The sequence below is a fragment of the Mya arenaria genome, chromosome 13 (assembly GCF_026914265.1).
Source record: "Mya arenaria isolate MELC-2E11 chromosome 13, ASM2691426v1".
Classification (NCBI taxonomy): domain Eukaryota; kingdom Metazoa; phylum Mollusca; class Bivalvia; order Myida; family Myidae; genus Mya; species Mya arenaria.
In genome coordinates this window covers 47,888,826-47,908,452 of record NC_069134.1, presented here as the reverse complement: position 1 = coordinate 47,908,452, position 19,627 = coordinate 47,888,826, and the positions used below count along the sequence as shown (strand labels likewise).

The following is a 19,627-nucleotide window of genomic DNA, read 5'->3' as shown; positions in this document are numbered from 1 at the left end:
TACGGAATTAACCGATTGATTTTCGTTAATCTCCGCGCATGGTGACGAAATGGCATCAACATGGCGGACAAGGTGCTTTTCCCTATAAAATGGAAGTTGAAGTAATTTTACCATAAAAAGTGCAAGCAATAACTTTGATTTTTTTTATTTCACAGTAAGTATTGTTATTATGTTTCGACTATCATTTCAAATAGCTGAATGATAGATACATCTGCGAATAACTTCGTTGACTAAAGTATAAAACCTAGGAGGAAAAGATCGCTTGGTATGTAGTCCACCTAAATGGCCGTCAACGAGTCTTTTGACGATTTTCTTAATATGGCAGACTCGTGACGTCCACCATCCCAGCAAAAAGTAGCAAGCGGTCCTTGCGCAGAGAATCCTCGCGGCCACAATTTTGAAATTATCTCCGTTATAAATTCAAATTTCTACGAAAATATTATTGCCTACTATTAAACACGTATTAAGTTATGTCAGTATGCCCAAAAAACATGTTAAGTTATCATAAAACACTTACAAGTGTCGATTGTTTATCGAGTATCCCGATATCGGTAAATCTGGGACAAATCTGACTGGTTGTGTACATGTATGACTGTATTCGTGACCCATAATATATTAATGTGAAAATAACAACTCTAATGACAGATTAAATCCAGTTCAGATCACTGTTGGATAAAAATTGAACAACTTTGTCATTATTATTCAACATCAATGCATATTATTACAGTATATCATTTCGCCCGTTGTTAAATGGTAGAGAGTTGTAGCGTTACAGGGATACATAAGAAATGTCAAAATAAAAATAAAAAAGTATCCCTGATCGCTCATTATTGTAGCTAGCTTGGTATGGGGCTCAAATCCATGTACACTAGCACATTGCCATAACCAACTTAGCTTATCGGCTGGTTCATACACTACAATACTCTAGTAAATTCAGGAACGTGTGTGTGTTGGGGGTGGGGGTGGGGAGTGGAGTATGACTTCCAGTGTAACCACAGTGGCTTGATGACAAAGGCTCATTAAAGTCACAATAAATAATTTCAACTAGCCAAAATTATATTTTATACATACTTGAACAATTATATCACCAAAATGATACATTGCCATAAACATAAAACGAGATTCGACAAAATTCAAAAATACCCTATACTGTAATATGAAACAAGTGAAGAATGTTCGCCCGGCGAAAATGTAAACAAAGACCAATTCTCGTCAAAAATTATAACTTCTTCGTAAGCTACAAACAAAATACCTGGCTCATATATGCAGTGGCCCGTTATATACACGTTAAAACCGGTATTCTTGTCGAGAGAAACGGTATACAACGAAAATGCTTCAAAATGCGAATTATCACAAGCGCTAGCCAGACATTGTTCTGTCAAAATGACGTAGTACCCGGTTCGCCTTAATCGATTAGCGAAAGCGGTCGAAGGACGGGAACCATCGGAAAAGCGTTGAGTGTTCCGGTGGTTCCGCCCTTCGGCCGCTTTCGCTAATCGATGAAGTAGTTGTAGCGTTACAGGGATACATAAGAAATGTCAAAATAATAAAAAAAGTATCCATGATTGCTCATTATTGTAGCTAGGTTGAAGGCCTTCTTGTCTTGTGTTCTGTGGAAAATATCCCAAAATGTCATACGTAACTATAGCTTTTAAACCACTAATAAAATTATCATAATTATATGCTACATTGTATTGATCAGGCACATGATGTCAGAGGTTCAGAATGGTGTTAAATGTTGGCTGTTTTACCATGAAATACAGAGAGAGTATATTATTAACAAGACAAGACAATATTTATTTGGCGTTTATACACACATAAACAAATAAATTGCTGGTTAGAATTTTCTGTGACAAGGTACAAAGGATAAAATGAATAACTTCTGAACAAGAAATAATTATTTTTTGCTTATCTAATCAGATGTGGAGTATAAATGTATATTCTATAAAAAAATGGGTGCAGGACTACGGTATGTGAACCACTGCCTAAGTGTACCATTTTAGGACCAAGTGAACCACATACATGTAGCACTTTGAACTTGAAGAATCATGAAAACATAAGACTTTTAAAAATTCATGCCAAACAAGAAAGTAGTGATACAATGTATTCATATTACCTTAAATCATTTATAATCAAGAGAATAAACTCTGAAAAATTATATAACATTCAGACAATATTCCCTATATAACCATATAGTTGGCTCACTAAGTCTGACCAAGTAGTTCACTGAGTCCTGGTTCACTTGGGAAGTGGTTCACTTAGTCTTACTTCAAAGAAATTATATGCAGTAGCTGGAGATGAACACAGTGGTACGCATACCACTGCAGAATATATAACCGCGATTAAACGTGATGATGCAATCTCTCATGAGGGGGCAACACCTCTTTTGCCAAAAATATGTTTGGTAGTGTAGGTAAACAGTGCTTTTTCTTTCGACATTCCAAACCTTACTTTTTATTGGGAATATCATATTACTGGAGAAATACAATTAGAGTTACATGTTACTGGATATAGACTTGAACCGGGTAAATAGTGGTATTAGGCATAACAGGTAGAATTCAATTTTTAAAAGGATTTTGTTAAAAGCGAACCAGTAAACCCAATTATAATTTATCAAAATTAACTTTATAATTCCTAAGAGGAACAGTATGTGATGTGTCTAGATTTGAACCTTAGGTCCTCTTACACCTCAAACCTCTCTTTGCTGAAAGAGCTAGTCATTATCATAATTCATCTATGAGATATACTGCATTAGACATGTATGTTTATTAACATGTTCTGGACACAATAAATTCTCAAATGTCCTTGTGTGTTGTCTGACATAGGATGGATAATAATATATCATATTTTAGAATTCATCATATTTTTTGAAACACTTGAAAATATATGTGGGTAAACAGAAACACATCTTTATTGGTTATATTGTAACATGCAGGTTATTAAAGGTTAATTATATTTTACTATTCTACACTTGTTATTTTAGATAAAGATGGCATCATCTAAAGTTGTGAAGGTTGACGATGTGCATGGTCCACCACAAAATGCAGCTTTCATGGGATTTGAGCGCTCTCGTACAAACCAGTCACTCTCAACAGACTTTCTTGCTTTTGGAACCGACTCATCATATCTGCCAACAACCAGCAGAATAGGTTTGTTTTTGCAACCTACTGTACATTTGAATTATGATCATAACTATTGTTTAAATAGTTTGTTTCTATTTTAATATATTGAAATGTTAACTTTTATCATTTTGATTATTATTCCCATTATTCTCTAGATGATGGTTCTGGACTGTATGATGAAGAAACTACAGAGGAAGCTCATGGTAATATTAACATCTTACTTCCTCTTGTTTTGATCATAACGAAATGTAAAATGTTCTATAATGGTTAATGGTTATAGTAGTAATATTTAAACTATATGTACATAGAACTTTCAGTAACTTAGTCATATAAGAGTGGGATAGTCATAAGGACAGCCTATCTTACAAAACAGTGTACAGATAAATGTTGAAGTGTTAATTTGAAATGTTATTAAATGTTAATCTTTTTTATCTGTAATAGATAAGGTGTTCCCTCTCCCTGAGAACTGGCCAAAGATTCCCCAGATATTTCGCCGTCGTAGTTGTGAGCTGACAATGGCCACCTCTCCATGTGTAAATAAGGCAGTCTCCCACCTTGAGCTTCTTCAGAATGTCATTGAAGACTGGAGCAAGGAGAAAGTGTATGAAATCCAGAGCCGGCAAGCATCAGCAAGAGGTGAGACTCAGATCACGTGTAAATACTTTTTTGGAACTTAGTGCTTTCCTTGTTGGCATACATCCTCAATGGCTTATACTAAAATCTGATAAACTATATCATCTAAAATCTTCCTCTGAATTTTTTTTCTCTTGCATTAAGTTATACAACTTCATTAAATCATGAATATTTGTTAATTGAACTGAATTATGAAGACTAATTCCATCAAATTATGAAAGTCAATGTCTTGCTGTCTTTCATATTTCAGCATCTGCCAAAGATGTGCGGTTTGAGGGCAAGGGTTTGAGAAGTGCCAGTACGAGAGCCTCCTCAGCATCAGCCCTGTCAGTCACAGGCCAGGGGCTCACAGCCCCACAGAAAGGTATAATAGAGTTTGATGATCTTAATGATATTAATTTGTATCTATCAGTTAAATGATAATAATTTGTATCAGTCATTCAATTTTAAACTGTATGTATCTAAATTCCACATAGACTGTTATGCTTTGTTTCTTTTCATATGTTATGTGTAAAGAGGTTGCTACATTCAGCTTTATTAAATAATATTGAATGTTTGCTGTCCTTGTAAATATTTTTGTTAACATCTTTTATGCATTGTTTTATTTACTTAAAGCTTTACAAAACTATCTTAGAGTGTTAACTGATTCATGTTTTACCAGATTTTAATCTTCCCAGTTGAGATAGTAGAGCCAGCTATGCCGTACCTTGGAGCAGAGGACGCTGTAGATGAGGTGATGACTTTGCTGGCAAGGCTCGAGAACGACCGACAGGAGACAGAGAATGCCCTGGAACGTGAGAAGGACCGGGTCATACGTCTCAGTAACAAGATTGACCATCATCGGCAGAGGAGGATGAAGGAACTGCCTGAAGTTGTGCAGAGGGGTACAACTGTTACATTTATATACAAGATGTTATTATTAGCTTGTCTGTTTTTCAAATAAAAATTCTAGTCATGTCCTTAGCATTACAATTGTCATGCTCATTGTCAGCACCACTTGGTTATTCCTGTAATAGTTTTTGAAACATTTCCTTGGTTCACTGAGAAAAACAGACAACTTAATTCTTATAAGGAATGGGATTTGTCCACTTCAGTTTCAAGATAAAACCTTGTTCTTTCAATATTTTTATCCTTGCAGAGCATGAGGAGAGTATAGTTGACCTAAACGAGATGCAGTGGCACGTTGCATATAGCAGTCGGAATGAGTCACGTATAAAGGAGAGGGTGGAAATAGCCGAGGTGCTCAATAACAGACTCAAAGAAGATATTGACTTTGTCAAGAAACACATGTGAGTTTCTTTGCTGAAGTGTGTGCATGCTATCGGTCACTTTTTAAACATTCCAGATGAAGAGAGTTTTTCACACTTGTTTATAGGGAAGAGTCTGTATCTGGTGGTGATAAAGAAGCTAGTTGCCACAAGAGTTTTCTTGCCTACTTTGGTTCCTTATACACACAAACTGAGTACACCACACTAACTGAACTAAAGAGAAGATAAGCATGCATCATGTTTCCGTTATATCCCTTTGTGAACGTTTCACCATTCTGTCTTCATGGATTATATAACCTTATTTGACTTGTCTTTTTCCAGCCCTCTAGTTGAAGAGAAGTTAGAACTGGAATTGGAAGCAATGTCAAAGATCAGAAATGCTCAGAACGAGGTAAGTTACAATGCTTATAAAGGAATTAGTATTGTGAGTTTGAAGCTTAAATACATTTTCATCATGAACTTACAATGTTAGGTGACCACAAATATAGCCAAAGCAGTGTTTTGGTGTCTTCTACCCTCGCTATTAGTCAATTGAGCGACTTATATACGTAATCAGTAATGTCAAGGATCATGGAAGTTTAAACAAACCCCCTTACAATTCTACTTCAATGTAAATCAAATGCAATGGTGATCAATCTAAGCATAAAAAAGTATATTTAAAGTTTTTATGTCGAGTCATACATGATAACCTTGTTTACTTTGTTCTTTCTCACCTAAGTGATGATAGGTGTGATACACTAATTTTCATAGCTTCTAAAAGATTGACAGCAGTATTTTTTCTACAAGGAAATGGACTCAACAGTGATTCCATGAGGTTTTGTCAGATTTGAACTTAAGTCAGTAGTATAAATGTATCCTTCTCTCATCCAAACAGACGAACCAGGAGCTTGACAACACACGTAATCGGCAGGAGAAAACGGAGGCGAAGAGTGGCGAGGCCTACCAGAAGGCAGAAAAGGAGCGTGGTCATATTAAGAAAGAGCTTGACACTGTCAGGGAGGCGCTTGCTTCCATTAAGTTAGTGGATATACATCCCAAGATAATAATCATTCTCATAATGTAAATGCATGCATTTTACCATAGAATTTAATCCCCGCATACTAGATTATTAGTACACCCATAAGAATACCTTGCACATAAATGGGATATATTTCCTAAGTCACCCTACAAAGACAAACATGCAACATCATATCATTTGTATGGCAAAGCCCTCGGGCAATAATTTCTTCACTTTAGTTGTGAGTTTAAACAATTGTGTTATCTTAATTTTGAAACAATCATTACAATCCTCTACCCTAGTGAAGACTTGTCTGAATCCAAGATGACGTACAACGCATACATCCACCAGATCAACGACATTACACAGCAGCTCAAGGACAATGAACAGGAACTCAAGGTCCTTGAGGTCAAGGTTGAGAATGCCAAGGTCGCCGAAGAAATGCAGGCTGCAAAGGTAGGAATATTTGACTCTTGTACACAAACTGGGTATAATAAATAAATGGGTCAGTGTTTATTTATTTTTTATGAAATTCTTGCATAAGGTGTGTCAGATATATTTTGATAGAAAAACTATTTTGCTAAAAGCAAAATCAATATTGTATGTTCTGATTTTAGAATTGTTAATGTGTACATTTCAGGTTGCAGAAATTAACACGAAGATTGTGGATGCAGAGTTTGAGAATGCCAGACTGGACTCAGAGAATACCCAGCTTCAGGCACAGCTTAATACGAAGGTAAGGGTTAAAATCATCATAGCTGATTGAAGGGGAATTAGAAATTTGCCCACACAGTTATTCAATCTTCAAAAAAATGAAAGAAATTGAGATATGGAACACTGGAATTATTTCAGTGTAAAGCAGTTTCAGCAGAACATTTAAGCCTTAAAAAACTAAATATTATATTTAGAATATGTTTTTCAGAAACGTCAGTACAGCAACACCATTAACGAGCTAGAGCAGATTATGCGTGCCCGTGACAGCAAGCTGCGACAGGTGGAACTCAAGAACAAAGAAGTTGAGATGGAGGTCCAGGATTTCGAAGACAAGAAAAAAGAGTGGTACGGGTTTTATTAAGGATTGTATTTCACTACCATGGTGAGACAAGTTTTTTATAAAAACAAAATTTCTAATGATGTCTGTGATGTCTGAAAAGGAGTGCAAGTGTCAGCTTTTTAACTGGCACTTATTATGAAAAATATGATATTTTTGGATTTGTTGAATCATATTAACATTTAGATGTAGTTTCCAGTTTTAAATGAAACTTGCAGTTGATATTACAGCTTCATTGTTATTTTCATTGTATAAACCTGTCTCCTACAGATATATCATTTATTCCAAAGCCAAATACATAGAGGATGATATTTATTTTCAGTGTGGTTCAAGAGGTTAAATTTATTGCTATCTTACACTAAATCAAGCAATTTTTAATGATGAACGTCGTTGTTCGGGCGGGCGGGCGGGCAGCATCAAACTCACCTATGAAACTGAATAACTTTAGTAAGGGTTGACATATCCTGACCAAACTTAGTCTATAGAAAGAGTTTATGGGTACCTTTCATGGGATTGCATTTGGGGTCCCTAGGATCAAGGTCAAGGTCACTGTTACTAAAAATAGAAAAACGGTTGAAACTGAATAACTTTAGTTAGGGATGACATATCTTGACTAAATTTGGTCTATAGGAAGAGTTTATGGAGACCTTTCATGGGATTGCGTTTGGGGTCCCTAGGGTCAAGGTCAAGGTCACTGTTACTAAAAAAAGAAAAACGGTTGAAACTGATTAACTTCAGTTAGGGATAACATATCTTGACTAAACTTGGTCTATAGAAAGAGTTTATGGATACCTTTCATGGGATCTTGTATGGGGTCCCTAGGGTCAAGGTCAAGGTCACTGTTACTAAAAAAAACGGTTCAAACTGAATAACTTTAGTTAGGGATGACATATCGTGACCAAACTTGGTCTATAGGAAGAGTTTATAGATACCTTTCATGGGATTGCGTTTGGGGTCCCTAGGGTTAAGGTCAAGGTCACTGTTACTAAAAATAGAAAAATGGTTGAAACTGAATAACTTTAGTTACGGTTGACATATCTTGACCAAACTTGGTCTATAGGAAGAGTTTATAGATACCTTTCATGGGATTGCGTTTGATGTCCCTAGGGTTAAGGTCAAGGTCACTGTTACTAAAAATAGAAAAATGGTTGAAACTGAATAACTTTAGTTACGGTTGACATATCTTGACCAAACTTGGTCTATAGGAAGAGTTTATGGATACCATTCATGGGATTGCACTTGAGGTCCCTAGGTTCAAGGTCAAGGTCACTGTTACTAAAAATAGAAAAACGGTTGAAACTGAATAACTTTAGTTAGGGATGACAGATCTTGACTAAATTTGGTCTATAGGAAGGGTTTTTGGAGACCTTTCATGGGATTGCGTTTGGGGTCCCTAGGGTCAAGGTCAAGGTCACTGTTACTAAAAATAGAAAAACGGTTGAAACTGGATAACTATAGTTAGGGATGACATATCTTGACTAAACTTGGTCTAAAGGAAGAGTTTATGGAGACCTTTCATGGGATTGTGTTTGGGGTCCCTAGGGTCAAGGTCAAGGTCACTGTTTCTAAAAAAAGAAAAACGGTTGAAACTAAATAACTTCAGTTAGGGATAACATATCTTGACTAAATTTGGTCTATAGGAAGGGTTTTTGAATACCTTTCATGGGATCGTGTTTGGGGTCCCTAGTTTCAAGGTCAAGGTCACTGTTACTAAAAAAACAAACGGTTCAAACTGAATAACTTTAGTTAGGGATGACATATCTTGACCAAACTTGGTCTATAGGAAGGGTTTTTGGATACCTTTCATGGGATTGCGTTTGGGGTCCCTAGGGTCAAGGTCAAGGTCACTATTACTAAAAAAAACCTGGTTCAAACTGAATAACTTTAGTTAGGGATGACATATCTTGACCAAACTTGGTCTATAGGATGAGTTTATAGATACCTTTCATGGGATTGCGTTTGATGTCCCTAGGGTCATGGTCAAGGTCGCTGTTACTAGAAATAGAAAAATGGTTGAAACTGAATAACTTAAGTTAGGGTTGACATATCTTGACCCACCTTAGTATAAAGGAAGAGTTTATGGATACTTTTCAATGGATTGCATTTGGGGTCCCTAGGTTCAAGGTCACTGTTACTTAAAATAGAAAAATAGACACAGGCTGAAGTTCTTCTATCAATCATTAAAAACCTGGTTTCGCTGCATTGCGGAGTTTCTTGTTCTTTTTATCATATGCCTTAAATAGGAATTAAAGGAATTGAATAACATTTTATTAGAAAAACATGCCAATTGGTATGGGCACGTAACATCATTTCAGATATACATCGGTGATATTGTGTTCTATTTGAATAAGGGAACGCGCTAAAATTTCAAAACAGTGAAATATAATTTATATTTAACTGATAAATCTCTATAAACTATGGGAAAGCAATTAATAGATTTTCATCCGGAACAGTTTTGGCATCAATATTACAATATCATAGATGAATTATTTGCAGCAAACGTCAAAAAGACATGGACGAAAAGAATGTCAAGCGAATCTACAAGGAGATGCAGAAAATTCAGATGCAGTTATCTGTCACAATTGATGAGTTTAACCGTGTCGCTGCCATCAACTCTACCATTCGCGACCAGCTCATCTCTGAGCAGGAAAAGACACACAAGATGGAGGAAAGCCTCAAGGTTGGAGGCAAATTACATATTTCATTGAACAAAGATAAAATAATGTTTTTTATTTGATTAATTAATAAATGTTGAATATTCAGATACTGAATATACAAAGCATCTGAAAGAAACAGTTTTAAATAATGTAGATTTCTTCCTATAGAATTTTAAATGCACACAAATTGTTCACCACAATAAGTTTTGTGTTCTTGTACACGCTTTAATTGATGGCACACTTGATTTTAAAGGCTAAAGTTATTATTAAAGTACTCTGTCCAAGCAAATGTTATCTTATTTCCAGATGACTGCTGACAGCCTGAAGCGCCAGGTGAAGGATGAAGTCCACACCAAATCTGTCATGACGGCCCGTATATCATCTGATAAACAGGAAATACAGAAATCACGTGGTGATATCAGGCAGAAGAAAAATAAGGTATGTCAAGTGCTTAATATTTTCAATCTTAAATATTCCTATGTTATTTTTTTGTCTGAATTAATTTTATTTTTTGCCCTGTTTGGTTGGCTCCTTATTATGCTTCAGTGATGCTATGACTGATATTTTTAAATACTTTTTTATTGTAGAATGCTTTCATTTATTATGTGTGGCATTAACATGATAGTGATTTCCTTTCTGCCCAACAGTGAACGAAGTAATCACTATACAATACTTGATCTAATAAATGAAACGCTTAGATTGAACACATTAAAAACACACAATTCTTCCTGGAATATGGTTGATGGGTCATGGGGATTAGATTAGACATTGCCAATGTTCTGGTTAGTATCATTTGTGGACTATTCCGGTCTAAAAGAAACAAGGTTGTCAGGCATTGGAGAAATGTTTTATAGGATTGTGAGTATAAAGTAGAATTTTCACAATAAAATTAAAACTGGACATGTTTCTGCCAGAGACTCTTTGTTTCCTTCTGGAATAGTCCATTCTAGATGTACATGTTGATGTTTCCATTGAGTTTATAGCGTTAGATGTATTCATAATTACAATTTGTCTTTCAAGGGTTTTAAATACACAGACAATGGCTATGGCTAGCTATTCTTTATTCAATTGAATGCTTAGTTTTTAGCTCGACTATTCGAAGAATAAGGAGAGCTATACTACTCACCCAAGCGTTGGCGTCTGCGTCGGCATCACCCCTTGGTTAAGGTTTTGAGTGCAAGCACACATAGGTTGATATCTCAGCAACTGCTTGAGGTATTGCTTTGAGACTTTGGTACTCAACCATCCAACCTACTTAATTAACCAAGTTAGATAACTCTAGTTTGCTTTTAATGCCAATAATAGGCCTTTATTATTTGACTTAGAAATTCTGGTTAAGGTTTTGCGTGCAAGCACACATAGGTTAATATCTCATCAACTACTTGAGCTATTGCATTGAGACTTGATGCAATGGTACTCAACCATCCAACCTACTTAATTAACCAAGTTAAATAACTATAGTTTGCATTTAATGCAAATAATAGGCCTTTATTATTTGACTTAGAAATTCTTGTTACGGTTTTGCGTGCAAGCACACATTGGTTAATATCTCATTAACTACTTGAGGTATTGCATTGAGACTTGATACAATGGTGTTCAACCATCCAACCTATTTTAATAACCAAGTTAGATAACTATAGTATGCATTTAATGCAAATAATTGCCCTTTATTATTCGACTTAGAAATTCTGGTTAAGGTTTTGTGTGTAAGCACACATAGGTTAATATCTCAGCAACTACTGGATGTATTGCATTGAGACTTTATAAAATGGTACTCAACCATCCAATCTACTTAAATAACCAAGTAAGATAACTCTAGTTTGCATTAAATTCAAATAATGGCCCCTTTTTTATTTGACATAGAAATTCTGGTTAAGGTTTTGCATGTAACCACTTTTAAGTAAATACCTCAGCGAATACATCATGTATTGCATTGAAACTTAACACACAGGCTCCCAACCATTTGACCTTCTTATTTAATCAAGTAAGATAACTCTATCTTTGATATTATATAATTTTTTGCCCCTTTATTATGCGACTTAGAAATTCTGGTTAAGGTCTTGCATGTTAGCACACATAGGATAATATCTCAGCAACTACTTGATTTATTGTATTGAGACTTTATTTAATGGTATTCAACCACCCAACCTAATTGAATAACCAAGTAAGATAACTGTATTTTGCAAATAATGGCCCTTTATTATTACACTTAAAAATTCTGGTTAAATTTTTGCATGTAACCACATTTATGTTAATATTTCAGCACATCATGTATTGCATTGAAATCTAATCTCACAGTGATCCATGCATGTTTCGCCAAAACTTTTCAATCCTTACACTGAAAAGTGGCGGAATAGTCGAGCGCGCTGTCTCTGTGACAGCTCTTGTTTTAAAGTTATATTGGAGCTATACTTTTATTTACAAAATGGACCGTTCCGAAAAATAAACTTAAACTATTTTTGGACATCACATGATATAAGGTTGATTTGCTTTATATCAGTCATTGAAGTTAGACTTTTGGATGAGCAAGCCCAAATTCATATACTATAGCTTGGCAGCAAATTTTTTAACAAGCCCTGCTATATTAAATTCAGAATTTGAGCAAGCCTGGAAGATATTTTACCAGTGCAGGGCTTGGGGGCTTGTGTTAATTTCGACCACTGTTATACACAAGAGAACAATGTCATGGATTTGTTTGTGTGAGCTGTCTACAGGGAAGGAAGATAATCCATAAGTCCGGGCATGGTTTGACAGTGGCAAATGAGACTGAAACTGTCCTCAATAAACAATGCTATCTTTCTGTTTGTCTGACCGGTGTATCTGTTTTATTTGGTGCCAGTACTTAGACTATCACTACGGTAGAGACTTTGCCGGTGATCATGATCACCCTTCGGTAACCACAACTAAGATTTGCTCATTCATTTCTGCAATATTTTGGCCCAATATAGGAAATGCATCAATATTTATATAATTCAATGTTAGAAAATCCTTAAGAAATTGTATGTACACAACAAGAAGTCTAAAATGTTGTCACAACAATTTTGATTGAATACTATACTACCGGTAATACTAATGTCATTTTGTACTGCTCGATCAAATGTTTTTGCTATTTTGTCCAGTATTTTGTCAAATTGGTCATTATTTTGAAATGATATGCTGCAAATCTTTGTTGTATTGATGTTGTCTTTGGTGACCCTGGAATGAGATTGGTAGATGAATGATATTGTGTAATCAGAAAAATCCAGTGTGTTTAAGATATCTGATACACAAATATGTGAAATCTTGATGCCTGGTGACCTCATGGTATCGTTTGAAAGGGCTCTATGTGTAGAGAAAGTATTTTTTAAAATGAAAGAAAATAGTGCTGACAAATTGCAAGATTATTTTCATTTCATGTTCAATTTCAATTTAAAAAAATAGCAAAAATAAAAACTACAAAAATAATGTACTCTGTAGTTTTGGTCATTTGTAGTATTCAGCAAGAAATTAGCTTTCAAGAAATGTGAGGTGAGCAGGTATCATGGTTAACTGAGCTATCAGAGAGCCACTAGCTTATTTGTGGCTGGGATTTCTTAAATGTTGTTTATGTCTCTTGGTCTATGTTGTTAATTTTTATTTGTCATACCAAGGATATACATTGTAATAACATTTTGGTTTAAAACATCATGTAGAGGATAAATGTTTGTTTCAGTGCAAGATCTCAATATATTTCAATGAGTAGGTGCACGGTTGGCAGAAGCTATATTTCATGAGTGGTGAAGCCATGAGTGAAACATTAACTGTAAATGGTGTATACAGAAGTTAAAATATGTTGCCATCTTACACTTAAACCACATTTTGTTTTCTTATATGCTTAAAAAGGATATAATATGACATTTAATTGTAATTTTTCAGAAAGACGTTATCAGAATTGTATGCCAACGTAACATTATTTTGTTGAAATTGTGTCCCAGCCCTGTGCTCCCTGATGTTTGATTTTGAATTTAGATTGGGCTAAAATTTTGAAACTGTGAAAAGTATCAAAATGTTATTTCCCTGTTTGAAACATTGAAATATCATTTTTATTTCACTGAAAAATCTATATCAATCACGAAAAAGCATATAATGAAAAACCTGATATATCTTATATTGATATTTTATGTATATTTGGTATATTTCAAATGTGTGTTCACTAACAGACTTTGATAGTAGACACAAATGAGCATGTTGAATGTCACAACATCTGTGTAGACTCATGTAGGAACAGTTTTAACACCACTATTGAATGTATAGTTGGAAATGGTTATGGGAAAAAGTGCAATATCAATGTTGCATGGAGTGGTTTACATGTTTGTAGTTTTCAAGTTGTAAAATTTTTAAATTATAAATCAAAATCTTGTTTAAGTCTATCCGTTTTCTCATTATAATTCATATTTAACTTTATACTGTATCAAATAAACAAAAGCAGAGTCTTAAAAGTACATTTCAATTAATTCATAGTGTATTCTAAACTTTTGGCATTGTTTTCCTTAAGAATGAGAAGCCAATTTGATATACCGGTAGTTACACATCATTGACTGAAATATATGAATTCTTCTTATAACCATTTATAACTCTGTGTTAATTGTGTACCAGGCAGCAAAGGTGGCTGACGAGGTGGTGACAGCTGTCAACACTGTCCGCGAGAAGGTGGAGAAACTTCGCTCTGCCAAGGAGAACAAGAACAGGGTTCGTTTTCATACTGCCTCAAACTTTTTACTTGATTATTTAAATCTTGTCAAACCTTTGTAGTTGCATTTTGTTTTAATGTCATGCATGCAAATTTAACTTTGAATGAGCCTAAAAATGACTGCTATTATATGATATAATACATGTATACCCCGGTACATTGTTTTTGTTAAACTGTGTCCGTGTACAAATTTTAATGTAAATTCTGATTATTTTTGTCATCAATCAGTATTGATCATCCTTACACACATAGAGTTATTGGCAAATAATGAAATAAATATAATTTTGTTACATTAATCCAAATATTTCAAAATAAGCATCTAATTTGATTGAATGCTAAAAATTTACTTTAAACTCTGTTTTTCAGAAAAAGAGCAACTTGTCTGCCCAGAGAGAAGAGACAGTGAAGCAGATGGAGGAGTCAGAGAGGAAGTTTGATGAGCGCAAGAACCAGCTTGAGCCCCACCATAAACATCTCAGTGTGAGTTCGGACAACACATGATGTTATACACAATGTAGTTTTAACCAGCGTTTCAGTTTGTGTTGTCTGAAATGCTATTTATACAAAGTGTAGACTGCAAACATTATTGCCGCCATATAATACCAATCAATATAATCACTACATATAACATCAATCTATAAAGTTTAAACTCACGACGCCTTGATTACTCTGATGATTTTGCTGTTCAAGGTATAAGTCATACAGTTTTAAATTCATATGCGAAGATTCAGTAATACACCGCAGTCTTAACCAAGATTTTAGGTTAAGCTTTTGTTGATCATCTTAAATATTGTTTGAGTTCTCTGGGTTGTAAAAAGTTGTCGCCACTTAAGGGTCCAGGGCAGCGCCCTTGTGGGGGTCAGAGCGGGCGAAGCCCCCTAAAGCTCATGGGTTTAAGTATTTTAAGAACCTTAAATTGCATTTAATTAGCACATTGTAGTGCAAAAACATGATATTTTGTTCTACATGAAGCACAAGATATTAGCAAATTGTTATTCTAATGACAAAATATATGGTATATAAACTATATGAATAAAAAAAAATAATGAGAATATTGAAAAAATGTGACATTTACATCAATATGTTGATTTCAGTCTAATGCCTGCATTTAGAACTTCTAAAGCATGAAGTTGTGGTGTTTGCTCAGTTGTTATAATGGTAACTTTCATGAAGTTCAAAGACTCCCTTAATCACTTTAAGATGCTTTGCTCTCGTACAATAGTCATGTCACCCATGTTATTGTTGGTCTTTCTTATTGTTCCTAAATTTCTGCATCCAATTTTCAGGATGACCTGTTGAATGTGAGTCGTCGCATGGACCACATCGAGTGGAAGTCAGAAATGATGAACAACAAGATGGGGGACATGGACAAGTCTCAGGGTATGATAGACCGTCTCCTGGTGAACACGAAGATTGCGCTAGAGACCATAGGGTAGGAAACAGCCCATGTCTTCTTTATTCTCAGTAGGATGCTTATTTAGTAAGAATCATCATTATGTCAAGGTTAAAATTTTCTCTTTTTCAGGACAGCTTGTTTATTGCTCAAGGCCATGTCTCAAAATAAGATTAAACTGTGTATATTTTATGATTATTTTGACATGTGATTTTTATGACTCTAATTTGTAATGCCTAAAACCGCAGGCCTATATTCAAAGGTCAAGGTCTCACATAAAGGTCATGGTACATTTTACTGACCTGTTCCTGTATATTCCAGAGGCCAGTTAGTTGAGTTGGACCTGCAGATACAAGCTGCCCAGAAGATTGAAGATGACCTGAAGATGCAGCTCAATGGTGTACAGTGTAAGTTCCAAATTTAAGCTAAATTTAGGAACACAAGATAATAAATATTTTTGCTATACATTTTGGACAGAAACTCTTTTTTGCAGTTTAGCAAATTTCCAAAGAAGCACTAGTAGGCTTCATGAATTTGCAAGGTCGTGCCCAGATTTCTTTTGGCATGAAAAATAGAATTCAAACCTTAAATTACTGCATATTAAAATGAACTTAATATATTGTGTGATGGAATCACAAATGTACTGTGTATTGCAGCGCGTATTCGAGACAGTCAGCAGGGCCACAGAAAACTGATGGACGAGAGGAAGATCAAACTGAGGGAACTCGAGGTAGTACCTGGAGGGGTATTAGTCTACCAGTCATTAGGGCACTTGGTTTAGTCTTCATTAGAAATCATAACCAATTTGTATAGTTAGTTAAGTGGTACAGGAGAGTTTAATTAAAATAATTTCATAATGTATGCGAGGATGACAAAGTTTATCTAGAAAAACATGTCAGTTATTATGTAATACAGGTCAACATATATATGATTTCACTGTTGATGTTCATCGCTCTTAATAATTATGTTAAAGCTACAAAAGCTGTCATACTATTGTTCTGTACCAACGCCATTTTTATTTTCAGTTTCTTAATATCCCTGCAGCATTATACATGCAAAATGGTATGTATGGTAATGTTTTCCTTTCAATATAAACTTGTGTGGTTATAGGAGCAGAAAGTTAGCAGTATGAAGATGAACAAGGAGCTGGCATCAATGTACCGCACCCTGCAGAACAACCAGATGGTCGTCAAGGACAAATACATCAACAACTTTGGGGATCGTGTAAAGATGGAAAATTCCATTAAAGATGTCAGAGAGGTAAGAAAAAATGAGCATTTGTTTTAAGAACAAAATGGGACATACTGAGAATATTAAATGAACACTTATCTTGCACTTTAGGAAGGATTTGGTCTTGGTACATATGTCAAGACTAGCTGCTGCTGTTTGTTAGTTAAAAGTTAAAAACTATAAATTGATATGGACAACCTTAAACACACTTTTCATTTTAAAATATGGCCTGGAATTAATTGTAAGGATCATTGACTTTATATACATAGATTACATTATTATTAAACAATGTACACTAATTTAGATGTAGACAAAAGAAAAAGACATTGCCATTTTAAAGCAGGTACATTTGTAATTTATTTTAACAATCAATTAATCATTAATATAGTATTAATTACTAATATAAGATTTAACAGCATTGACTCGTGCATGTTATACTTACTTTATCAGGGGTCGAATTCAGCAAAAGTCTGCACTGGTAAAATGGTAAAGTTGAACATAGATGACTGCTTCATCATGTAAATGTTGTTATATTTTCAGTTGCAAGCCCTACAACTCCGCATGCAAGGTGCTATGACTGAGTATTACAAATTGAGAGGACTTTATAACACTTCCGAGCTTTCACGCATGGAAGATATGTCAATTAAAAACAGTGAAAAAGTCAGCGAGCTACAGGGCAACATGGACACAGCCTTGAAAAACATAACAGAGTTCTTACAAACTCAGATGACTGGAGAAGCAATAAAGAAAACGGCGTGGGATAATTTACAGAAAAACGAACAGCGAAGGGCCGCACGTGAGATGAGACGAGAAGCACGAGCAATGAAACTGAAATCCACCAGCACGGTGACTGTGGCATCGTAAATATTTGGATAGTATTCATATATGTAAGCATTAGTTAAGAATTTAACTGTGATATTTATATTTCATTGTTTTCAATATGGATGTTTTTTTTGTTTAATGGTGTTTGTTAATGATACATGCATTTGTCAACGAAACGTCGGTGTTATGTGCATTTTTTGTTTCTATATGCATCAAACTATCAGTAATATGTACATGCATAGTATTAAGCTTTTTTGATACAAAGTGTTCTTGTTGATTGTATAGATGATTTTTGGAATTTAAACAATTTTAAAGTTCTGTTCAAAGAAAACAAGTTAAGATATACATGTAGTGACAGCTTGATAAAGTGAGGTAAAGAGGTGAGCAGTGACACCTGTTTGCGGTGCTCTTATTTTATAGTATAAATAGTATGTTACTTTGAAAACTTGAATTTTACATACTTAGTTTTTACATTTTATCAAATATTTGCCAAAATTTGTTATAGTGCTTTAAAAACGTTTTAATTATGACCAATTGTGTTGTGTGTTCGGAGCCAGAGTTATATGGCAGTAAATTTCTGTGACCAATTTAAATAATGAAACGTATTTGTAAGTTGAAATGATCTTAGTGTCTCTTTTGCTTTCATTGATTTTCTACATATTTGTGTAAAGTGAACGTTAGTAAGTATCAAGTTGCTGTCATGTGAAAAAATCATCTTGATGTCATCCTTAACTTTCCAACAGATTTAAGACGTCTAAATCAACAACTGAAATCCTTTAAAGAACCAGGCGCTAGGTGCCTTAACAAAAAGGACTGACTCACAAATGAGCTGTTATTGTCAAGAAGAAGAAAGTTTCATATATTTAATACTTACTACACAAATAGATTTAAAAAGCAAACATGCTGTTTTTGTTATTTTGAGCCTTTCTTAAAGTCTCTTTAAACAAGTACCAGAAGATAATTGTGGACCACATCATTTCAAAGAAACAATTAAATTAACACGATTGTCATGCAGACGACAAACTGAATATATTTATTTACCTGTATTGTTATGAAATTTAGATTCTCTGTTATAAATGGTTATCAGTTAAATTTTGATACATTAAACTGTATGAAAGTGATGAAATTTCCTTTAAAGAGTTCATTATTTTATGGAAGCATTCTTAATTGCATCCCAGTTGGATGTTGATTCATATGTTGCATCTTACTGTATACAAATCATTAAACAAAAAGTATCAGATGGCTTTTGTTTTCTTTTATACTTGTAAAATAACTGCATACATGTAACGGGCAGGGTTTGTTCTATATTTAGTACAATTATCGTGTTCAAGCAGATGTTTTGGTTTTACATGTAGATGTTAAAACAAACGTTTGCGCAGGAAGCCCTGGGACAAATATCATAACGTATCTCAGATCATTTCAATTTCCATCGTCATAGGAATCAGACATAACGTCACCGGCTATGACGTCTAAGGCGCCATTTACAGACGTCGACACTAAGCACTTAAGGGTCGATTGTTCAGAACTTGGTTAAAGTAAACAACGTGATAATATACATCTTTGTTAACTTTTGAACAGGAATTATTTGATGAAATGATCACATATTGAAATATAAGCATGTACAGCCTAATAAGCAGAACAAAGTTTTGTTAGAAAATACAGCACAAAAAAATCCATTAACGTTCTACATCAGTGAAGATTTGAAATTTAACAACGATGATGTTTTACAACATTGTTAACTTAAAA

The 19,627-nt window shown here is 34.6% G+C and overlaps 1 protein-coding gene across 1 annotated transcript; it reads left to right on the top strand.

Annotated features, from left to right (window-relative positions):
* The first annotated feature begins 33 nt into the window (after positions 1-33).
* LOC128214785 (coiled-coil domain-containing protein 178-like) lies at positions 34-19,119 on the top strand. The gene is made up of 21 exons (XM_052921426.1): positions 34-154; positions 2,984-3,149; positions 3,278-3,325; positions 3,564-3,758; positions 4,006-4,119; positions 4,433-4,639; positions 4,894-5,044; positions 5,345-5,414; positions 5,898-6,040; positions 6,323-6,476; positions 6,661-6,756; positions 6,943-7,079; positions 9,568-9,751; positions 10,035-10,166; positions 14,343-14,435; positions 14,803-14,916; positions 15,723-15,868; positions 16,151-16,236; positions 16,486-16,559; positions 16,940-17,089; positions 17,600-19,119. Exons 2-21 carry the CDS (start codon positions 2,990-2,992, stop codon positions 17,921-17,923), a joined length of 2,778 nt encoding a protein of 925 aa, XP_052777386.1. The 5' UTR covers positions 34-154; positions 2,984-2,989; the 3' UTR covers positions 17,924-19,119.
* The last annotated feature ends 508 nt before the right edge of the window (positions 19,120-19,627 follow it).

What these genes read in the sequence shown, in the direction of transcription:
- LOC128214785 (XM_052921426.1), top strand. Translation starts at nt 2,990, where the DNA reads ATGGCATCATCTAAAGTTGTGAAGGTTGACGATGTGCATGGTCCACCA. An exon ending in GCCAACAACCAGCAGAATAG is followed by an intron (nt 3,150 to 3,277) that starts GTTTGTTTTTGC and finishes ATTATTCTCTAG; the next exon opens with ATGATGGTTCTGGACTGTAT. An exon ending in AAGAAATGCAGGCTGCAAAG is followed by an intron (nt 6,477 to 6,660) that starts GTAGGAATATTT and finishes TGTACATTTCAG; the next exon opens with GTTGCAGAAATTAACACGAA.